General features: G+C 40.8%; 1 protein-coding gene across 3 annotated transcripts in view; it reads left to right on the top strand.

Annotated features, from left to right (window-relative positions):
• Nucleotides 1–6,599: 6,599 nt before the first annotated feature.
• The window catches only part of lin28b (lin-28 homolog B (C. elegans)), a 15,565-nt gene continuing 11,695 nt past the window's right edge, over nt 6,600–10,469 (top strand). The window contains exons 1-2 of one of the 3 annotated variants that reach the window (XM_034900581.1): nt 6,600–6,838; nt 7,516–7,706. In XM_034900581.1, coding sequence (XP_034756472.1) covers nt 6,829–6,838; nt 7,516–7,706 — 201 coding nt within the window. In that variant the 5' untranslated portion in view covers nt 6,600–6,828. Of the gene's footprint in view, nt 6,839–6,886; nt 7,707–10,469 lie in introns of those variants that run through there. The other 2 variants (XM_034900578.1, XM_034900579.1) reach the window with 2 other exon arrangements.

The raw sequence follows: 10,469 nt of genomic DNA, 5'->3' as shown, positions 1-10,469 counted from the left end.
GGGGGGGGGGGGGTCATTTATAGTATAAGGTTATTAACATTAAGGTATGATACCTTTTGTAATTCTGTTTTATGTGTGATCAAACTATTTATTGTCATGGCTTTGAAGGAAACTGTAGTTTTTTTTCTGGTTTTCTAAATAGTTGTGAATGCTGATTGGAAACAAGCTGGGTGGGGGATGTGAACTATGGATCTTTATCAACAAGAGAGAAAGAGATGGGGGAAGGCTGGGGGGAGGATGGGGGAGGCCACAATGTCACATGGTTTGAAGAGCCATGATAAAGCTCTAAGGCAGGCAGAAGACTGGGTTCAAATTTACCAATGCTCTTTCATGATCTTGGCTAATTGGGAAGAAAACAAACAACAAAAAATTGCTTATAGTGTGCCTTAACTCTCTGATTCATCGGGAAGTCTTTCTCATAAATGCAAAACACTGAGAAGCAGTAGGTCGACTGCCTCTGAGCTCAGAAGCAAACCTTTGTAAAAAAAAATAAAAAGGCTTTAGGTGATTTTGGAGATGATTCTCCAGATGTGTGCCACAGGCTCCCAGCAATCTGTGGGGGACACGTTTCAAAACCAAAACCGACCTGCCCCCCCCCCTCGCCCTGCTGCAGCTTATGTTACAGTGTGGCCCTACTATATAAAATATTCATCCATGGAAAATCTCTTTGATTCCAGCCGGTCACTATAGGCTTCATGCGCCAGGTTAAAGTCCGCCTAAACATGCCATTTGTACCTCAGCGTCGGGAGGCTTCACGTCCAGCAGACTGAACCTCGACATCTTTTCTTCTTCCACATTTGCTCCATCAAAGGGACACCGGGAGAAACGCTCGCTCTGCCGTGGCCATCTCTTCCATCCACGGTGGGAAATAAAGGAGGATGTCCGCTCCGTCTCCTACAGGTGAGTACCGGGTGATGAGTGTTTTCTTCGACTTGTGTAAATGTCCACAAAGAAGCAGGGAACGGTTGTAGCTAACGCTCAGCTCCCACCCTGTGAAGCTGCAGCCTGGAGCCCGCTGCAGGCTACCTCTGACCTGAAATGACCGGCCCTCACTAACAGCATGAGAAAGTGATGGATCGGCTGCTTGATGCCCATTCATTAAAGTTACGAAGTTAAAGACATACGCACAAATGCCTGTATTGAAACCTATTATTAAGAACAAACGGCACATATAAATCAAAACTGATCCTTATAAGGACATTAAGAGACTGAAGACGAACATTGAAACAAAACGTAGTGGATCATCCCAGACTTCTTCTAAGAATATTAAAGGGATATCAGCATGATGTTTTGTGAAAGAAACGCATCGATCATGAGGTTAGAAGTCTATTCACAAGCTGTCGGTGTCAACAAATGGAAAACTTAAAAATGGAAATGAACCTAAGAAGAGGCAAACAAAGTACTGACCCTGCGAATCCGAGCAGGAGAAAATAAGACGGTGAGTTGGAGAAGTGTACGCGGATATTTTGTCCCAATTTGTGCGCAATGTTTGGCGCACCCGCTGCGGGATAGAGGCGCTTCTTCTCCAAACCTCCCCCCTACTCTCTGACGTCACCGATATTTCATTCACACATTTCCACCCGGTTCACTCCTGTTGGAGGAGACTTTTTTTTCCGATTGAAAAGAATATTTACAACCCCGGGGTTCTGCAGCCACCAACACGTTTTATTTCCGTAACGTGTTGGTGTTGCCCACCTAAAACTGAAGGCAACCCACCCTGCTGGTTCAACACAGGGTTATAAATAGTCTACAGGCTCTTGAAAATTTGTCGGATTTAAAGGATCTTAAAACAAAACCAAAACCCCTATTGCGTCAACACATAATTAAATCTGATTTTAAATGACCGATTTAACGCTAATTGTGTTGTTAAATGAAGCGAGGGAAATGAAGGACATGTCCTGCTAGTTTTCGGGTTCCTTTGGTGGTCGTGGAGCACATGGCTCATATCGATGGGCTTTTATGAGACTTGTGTCATGTTTTTCGTTGATTCAAAATATCCCTTAACGAAATCTATAATCATGTCCAATAGAGAACTTCATTTAAATAGAAAATAAATAGTGTGTTTTCTTCTTTAACAGAGATAGAGGCAGACATCTCCATGAATGTTTAAAAAAAAAAAATGAAGTTAAGTCATATTGGGTACGTTTACAAGCTTATATGAATATATATATATATATATTTTTAAAGAACAATGACCCTTTTCATGTAAAAACAGTTGTTCTCCAACTGAGAGGAGATGACCTGCTTTGCCAACTCTGTTTACACTTCCTTGCAAAGGATAGAAAAAGTGAAGGATTGGTGGCTGGAATGCATGAAGAAAACGAGAAAAAAATAACACCTTCACTAAAAAAAGAGAGGAGAAAGGGAGAGACCTACCCTGTGAACCCTTTGAACTGCGTTGACAGCAGCAGGGTAAAAGTAAATTTCCTCTGGGAGCCTTCAGGGTGAGCAGTGGGGGTTGGGTGAGGTTAGCTGGGGTGATGGAGTCCAAAGTCTGCTTCAAAGCTCAGGAATCTGCTCTTAACCATGGGGTTAAATGCGCATATAATTATCTCTTATGGTCAAAATAACTGACTACATTTACACTTCAGACTGATTTCACAAAACCCATCTTATGTAGAGATAGAAAAATTATTCACATTTAATGTATGACCTCCTGTTGGTGTTCATTGCTGCAAACGATCACCCACATCATTAGAAAGGGGATATATATAGTATCTTTTCTCTTTTTAAGTCTTCAAGTTAAAAAAAAACTTATCTGGCTTACACAAGTTTGATTGTGACTGTGAAAACATCATTACCGCATATATGCCTATACATGTCTGATATGATGTGTTTTATAAATATATTGAAATGTTAGGAATAGACCAAAGCAGAATACTTACGCACTGTCTTTATTCTAAATGGAAATTCCATGCAGGGATTCACCTTGAACGGGTTTTCACAAGCATGTTCTTGTTATAGTTATGTAATGCAATGGACCTCATTTTGATTATAACATTTGAATCGTACGTGGATAACATTTTCTCATACAGGCAGTTTCTTTACATCAAACTTCAAAATCCTATATTTAACTTTGCCAAAATAGCTTACCCTTACCGATGTTTCATGCCATTATTATCAGCGTTAGTTTTTTTTTAAAACACAAAATAGCGACGTTATAACCAGATTTTAGAAATAGGGCACTTCATAGACATTTCAGTTCTCTAACTTTTTGCAAAACTTCATAAGAAAAGTTGCTCTTTTTGTTTGTGCATCCAACTCTTTTCCACAAATACGCATGTGGGAAAAAGATTGATCTGAAGCTCAAATTAACAGAATAAAGGCAAATAAAAAGGTAGCCAAAGGATGACTTTTAGTGGGTTATAATAATGACATAAACAACTAATAAATAAACACCAACAAGTTGTATTTTTAGTTCATCTTAGATCATGATTATGTTACAAATATAAATTCCCTAACTCTACGCAGACATCTGTTTGAAAAATGACTCTTTAAATGCATTCCGCCTCAAATACAAAGGAGGGAAAAAAGATTGAAATAAAGTTTGGAAACAACTCCTGCAGAATGAGAAGTTGTAGCCAAAGTATAACTTGTAGCTGATGATGATTATAAAACAAATAAATGATAAATAAGATGGTGGCAAAAGCTTGACTTCTAGTTGGTGGTCAGTTTAAAACAAACATCTAACGTTTGTGTGTTCAGCTCATCTAAAGACAAAGGGCCATGTCACACATCTGATTGCATAACTTTTTGCTAAACTTTACAGAAAAGGTGGCAATTTTAATCGCACAACAGTGTAAAAAAGAATCTTTTCCTGCAGCATAAAGGAAAACAAAAGGATGGCTTACACAAGCCTTTTATTTAATATTTATTATAAAAGCAACAATGTAAGTCCAAGGTGTTGATCCCTAACTATATAAGAAGAGTGTCTGTTTTTGTCCATGTGCTGTATTCCACAAATAAAAAGTGGGGAAAAGATCTGAAGAAAACAATCTTATCCTGTAGCATAAAGATAATTAAAACGTACATGGATTATATGTAGTTGGTGTTTATTATAAAACAAACAACTAATATAAAGAGAAGAAGTTAAGTGTTTAATTGAAGCTTTAATTAAGGAATTTGTCCCCTGAAAACACCTTATTTGATATTTCCCCTTCAGCTCACATTAAAGCGATTTCTCTCAGCCATTTAAAGGTGTTCACGTTGAGTTAAAGTACCTTTAAATCTCCACTAATCTCTGTTTCGGAATTTCAGTTGCTTCCTTTGGCTAACAGGCACACCCAAGCCACCCATATCTAAATTATTCCTCGCCATTAGCTTCCACACGTCACTGAGCTGCACTACGGGGATTTCCACTGACTTGTCCTAATCAGAAAGGTCCTGTCAGGATACGAGTAAGTGGATAACATCTGACACCGGTATCCAACCCTGTGACCCAAACAGTAATTCTAGGGCCACTGCAGAGGCCTCCTCTACAAGCATCTTCCAAAACAGGCCTCTGCACGGGGGCTGGGATGGATGCATTGGGGGTGGGGGTAAAGCTTGGGAATTCCGGAGGGTGGGCTCTTCAGCCCTGGTGGGTGGAGATGGGCTTATTGTTGTTTCATTCCTCCAACGTGTTTTCCTCTTTGCTTATACCCGGGAATAACCCCCTCGAGAATTGCCCCACCAGGACAGATGTGAGATAAGAAGGGAAGTTTCTCAATGGACGTTGTATTTTTCAGGCTTGTTGTTATCGATCTGCTGTGTGGCCTTGAGTGCCGCAGCTCACGGTCAGACTTAGTGTTTGTCGCATGGAGGTGGAGATAAAGTGGAATCTGAATATGAAGTGAGACTTCTATTGGAGTTTAAACACTTGATTATACTTTGGCTTTTCACGTTTGTTTAATTTTTTGTTAGAAGGACATGCATTTTTATGGTGTAAATTCAGAGCAATTCTCAAAATAATAAGCATCAATAACATAATAAGTATCAATCGGGCACAAGTTATGTGCACATGAAGATAAAGGGTCTCTTGTTGTTGTTTTTTGCTTAATTAGGATCACTTGGTGATGTCCATTTTGTATTGAAAGTAAACTGGTTCGTACTGTACATCCCTTTAAGGATCTCTGAAAAGCTTCTGCAAAGTGTCCGTTGGCCCGAGGGTTGATTTTCTGTACTGACAAGTGAACACATCAGTTTTCAGGTTTGTTTTTCTGGGTTTTCCAGTCACATTCCAAAGCTGTGAGTTCAGCTCTCCTCTGGTGCCCACTATGATGCTGGGAGGTAACTGGTCGTACGTGAGGAACATGAGCTTAAAAACAACATGTTCTATGCATGAAAAGCATAGAAAATGTGTTGTTATTATCGCTCTCAGGTAAAGGGATTTTCAGTCTCCAATGTTTGGGTGGTTATTTCTGTAACAAAGATGTGAAATATAAATCAGACTTTAAAAATCTGGCAAACTTAAAGGTCCCCATTTCTATTTTAAGACCGGATACAACACTAAAAAACCATACCATCCAAGAGTTAGTGAAGTTCCAAAGGAGTAGCCCTATGAGACAATAAATCAATTACATTTATGAAACCATAATTTACAGTCCTTAGAACTGCTAGTTTGCCTGATGAGTGGATTATTCACCACTGGTGACTTGGAGTTCAGTGTTAAGACAAAGATAAAAAAAATGTTGTTATGTGCTGTATCTCCACAGAAGTGATATTATTGGTATAATGAGTTTGTGGTTAGAAAGCCTTGTCTTCCAATTCATGTAGTGTTTTATTTTCAGTATGATAAATGTTGTATGCCTGAGATGGAAGATTATAAAAAAAAAATGAAGTGTGTGTTTAATTGAGGGAAACCTTTTTGTGGCGATTCTAAATGTCAGAATAGGACAGAATTTCTTGTTTGTGTAACATTACTTGTAATGTGTATTTTTGTGTTTTTGTAAGCCCATGTGGCCTGGGCACTTTTGTACATAGGCCTATAACTAACTCAGTAACTAGGTAACTAACTAGCTAACTAACTAACTAATTAACTAACTTGCAAGTTAATGTTCATGTCTTGTTTTTAAATCTATTTTTTTTAATCGTTTGTAAAAGCCCACAAACCGGTTGTTGCTTTTGCTAATTTCTTGCCTCATTGTGCATGTTTTTCCATGTTTTCTTTTGTCATGCTGCTATGACCACCCAATTGTCCCTGAAGGAATCATTAAAATCTAATTGAATCCCATCTAATCTAATCTCAGAGTATAATAGCTTCATGTAGCTACACCAACCCCTTCCAAGACAGCTTCATCACCAACAAAACACAGTGTATAAATAGTACACAGTATGAACTGTACGATCTAATGTATGTTCGAGGCTATCATTAACACAGGGCTTGTTTGCATTCTAATCACACAACTGGGGTGTATGCTGCTCGTGGTTGCGAGTCCGATTCCCCTCTTCCTGAATCTAAGGGGAGAAATTAGCAACAAGAAAGCATGTAATTGACAAAGTCACGTGTTCTCACTACGGGAACGGGCACAGCCAGCTCGAGAGCGAATGAGAGCGAAGGAGAGAGAGAGAGAGAGAGAGAAAGAGAGAGAGAGAGAGGGAGGCAGAGAGAGAAAGAGGGACAAGCAGAGAGAGAAAGAGGGACAAGCAGAGCAGAGGTGGTGAGAGTGAAGAAGGGAAGAAAGAGAGACATGACAAAAATATCAAAAGGCAGAAAGCACGCCGTACCATGCGAGCTAAATTGGTGACCGATGGGATCGAGGATGTCGGATTAATGGTGACGACCGCAGCCCGTTTTCACAGAGGAAGCTTCTCTATTGCAACTTGGGCGCAGAGGGTCCGCGGGGAAACATGGCCGAAGGTTATTCTGCAATTATTTTCTATTTTCTGCTCTTAGTTTTTCCTCCCTATCTACTCGCGCAGGGAGGGAGGGAGGTAGCGGTGGGGCAAGGTGCAACGTGATTGTTGTTCCAAACCTCCAACCCGAGCCGAACCGCCCCTGTACAGCACCATATCTTATCATGTTTCGCTGCATTAAGATATGCATTGTTAGAGCGTATATGCTACTTTGCCCACTGGTAAAAGCTCGAGGAACCATGTGTACACCTGCCCCCTTTTTTTGGGATCCTATAGCATGCAACTCCACTGTAGGAGCGGGGCTGTCGATGCACGAGACAAATCCTCCACAAGTTACCGACTGAGATGCATGCGCACAAGTCATCTGTCAGGGGGTAACAAACAACTTTTTGAGGTAATGTATGCGTTAATGCACACCGGATCAACAGGACCACGCGCCCCCTGATCGCTTATGTGATGTGGAAAATAGTAGCCTGGTCTAGGGAATTTCTACCGGCCCTGAACTTCACATAGCCCGTCTTCGCAAGTGAAGGGGATTCCCCCCACGCTTCTCGAAGAAGTTTTTTTTAAGCAACAGAGCCCATTATATAGCCTAAACCTTCATGCGTACAGGGAAGTACCCCTCCTGTGGTGGATCACCAAGCCTGTTAAATGTTGTAACTTGCTTCCTGTGTGTTTCAGGAGGGCCGGGTAAAGGTGGCGGAGAAGACCCCGCCAAGTCCCCCGAGCAGGAGGACCGGACTCGACCTCAGATCCTGTCGGGATCGGGCTTCTGCAAATGGTTCAACGTCCGAATGGGCTTTGGATTTATCTCAATGACCAACAGCGAAGGGAGCCCCGTTGACCCCCCTCTGGATGTTTTCGTCCACCAAGTAAGTAGACGCCAAAAAAAAAACACCGAGGAGTAAACATCTGCGGTGTAGTGAATTGGTGCTCACCGGCCTCATCCGGATTTGGTTTTCTAAAAGCGATGAATGATTGATTAGATGCATTTCCCTTTCCAACAATTTCGCTGTCACTTCAAATCCCATTTTGATCCCCGCAGGCCCCCTTTTTACTTCTTTCCCAGAGCGCCAGCTACATTGTATCATCCGGATGTTTTGCATTGCCCAACATGTTACTGTGTAATCACACGTTGTCCACGGGCTTCAAAAACAAACAAAAAACACGTTAAGTTTCCTCTTTAAGCCACATGTGTCCAAGCCGTCCCCTCCCTCGCTTCCCTCTGCATTGTAAAGGACAGGGAAGACATGTCGTATGTCTGTGACACGGTTAGTTTCACACTTGGCTCTCATGGACAGCAGAGCTGCCTTCACGTGCAGCCAGCTAACATGTCGGAAAACATGTTTTTAAGAAGTCAAACTGTGCACCCTCGTGCTCTTCTAGGAGGCGTTTTGCTCCTTTAGTTGTTGTTTTGCGGATGTATTCAAAAACTCCCTTTACATGTGGCCTAACACCCACCGCATGTATAGCCTGTGTTGATTTATTGTGCATAGAGGTAACTTCTGGGGCTTTGTTTTCTCGACTTATTCTGCAGCACACAAAGAGCCTCTCTGCGTTCAGCTCCTCTTTCCTCTATTCGCCCTTTTCAACGGTCCTGTAAAGTGGCTTTAAAATACTACGTGAAGAAGGATGAGGAGAGGTATATTCGCCATTTCATGGGACGACCCTCCCCTAGAGGTGTTTTTATTGTTGACTCAAGGGATGTTGTGCTTAACTGGTGGCAAGAGGAGGGGGGGGGGGGGGCTAGTATGTGTTAGATGTCAGCAGTGGTGAATAATCCACTCACCAGGCAAACTAGGAGCACTGAGAACTGTAAATTATAGTTTTTGTTAAGGTTCTTGATTTATTTCCTTATCAGGCCATTCTTTTGAAACTTCACTAACTTTTGATGGTACGGTTTTTTAAAGTTGTATCTAGTGGGAGCTCTGATTGGGATAGTTTTCTAAAAAAAAAAGGAGATTTCCTTAACCCATTTGTTATTCCTCAGCTGTACACCAGTGGGACACTTGTGATTAAATGAGGTCTTTAATACTGCTTTATTTAACATTTTTTCTTGCATTATCCCGCCTTTATTTTATTTAAAAAAAAATATATATTCTTTTTGTGATTTGCATCTTATTTTTATTATAAAGGTACTATTACTTTATATGAAGTTATTATAAAGTTATTTTTTTAATCTCGCATGCAGATGATAAAAATGAATTTAGATTTTTTTGTTGGATATACAATAAGCTGAAATCTACTGTGTACTTGGCGCTAAAAAAATCCTTCACATTTTGAGTGAATTATGTTGAAGCAATTCTCCATTGTCATGGCACGGATTATGATGCGTAGGCCTACGTCAAATAATGTTTCATATTTCTTTTCAGCCTTTATTTGGGTGTGGATCCAGTTTTTGTTATGTGAGCACTGTAGAGGATGTTTTAAAAGGAGAGAAAGTGTAGATTGCAGAATTGCATGTCAGTTGCTTTGATTGATACTTACCATAGTGTGGCTCCATCGGCTGAATGTGCTGCATATATCTCCATACTACAGGCTCCTAATGTGCTGGCCAGAGAGGTTTTAGAAGTGGATCAGCAATTGAGAAGGAATATGTAGTCTGAGAAAACAGCCTGAAGAGCTGAGCAGAAGTCAAATTAATGCTGTCTGTCTCAGCAGTTTGTAACCTACAGGAACGGGGGGGGGGGGCTGGTGCCAAATAGGTGTCTGTGGGAATATTTTTTTAAATGCATCTCATCTTGTGAGGTATTTGGATTATAAACGTGTAGATTTGAAAATGTTTGCAGTTAATCATTGTCACTTTCTGCTCTGGATAAGGATTTTCTTATATTATGTGTAGCTAGATGCATTTTTACATGTTCCAAAAAAATGCAAATTGTTCCACTAAAACCTTTTTTATAATAGAATAATTATCTAGCACACAATGAATCACGTTTACACTAGTGCATTTCCTCCACCCACTGTTACCAGCTACATGTTGTTTACAATAATACAGCTGTCATTTAGCACAAAGAGCAGACAATATGCATTCACAAGCACATTATCATACAGGATGCAAAACACCCCAGTATTTGCATATACACTCTCATTAAAGAGTCACTCATTTTCTCTGTTCACTGTTCCTCTCTTTCTGTGTCTCTGCTGTCAGCCTGAAGACATTTGGACACATGTTTACCGGGAATTTATATTTTTAATGATAGAATCTGGGAAATCCTTAATGCACAAAGAGCAGACATTTATTGTGCAAGCCATAACCTAAGAGTTTGTGGCTTGACTCAAAGGTCATGATATATTTTCTGCATTTATTATACAAGTTTAGCTGTCAGTTACTACAGAAGAAATAGTGGAGAGATTTCAGATTTATTCTGGCACAACACTTTCCTTAAATGCACGAGAGAGAGAGAAAAAGAGAGAGAGAGAGAGCGGCAGAGGTAATAACGATGGAGAGGGGAAGAGGGAGCATGAGGACAGGAGAAAGGAGGAGATTTCCTAGAAGAAGGAAGGAGAAGGGATGTGGGAAAAATAACTGTTAGTGAGGGGTGGTGGTGCAGGGGGAGGGCCGGTGGGGGGTGGGGGGGGCTGCTAGTGGTAGTCGTGGAGAAAAACATGAGCGAGATGTTGGAAATAGACGA

Source organism: Etheostoma cragini, chromosome 18 (assembly GCF_013103735.1).
Source record: "Etheostoma cragini isolate CJK2018 chromosome 18, CSU_Ecrag_1.0, whole genome shotgun sequence".
Classification (NCBI taxonomy): Eukaryota; Metazoa; Chordata; class Actinopteri; order Perciformes; family Percidae; genus Etheostoma; species Etheostoma cragini.
The sequence above is the reverse complement of the archived record's forward strand: the minus strand, read 5'-3'. Positions and strand labels throughout refer to the sequence as shown.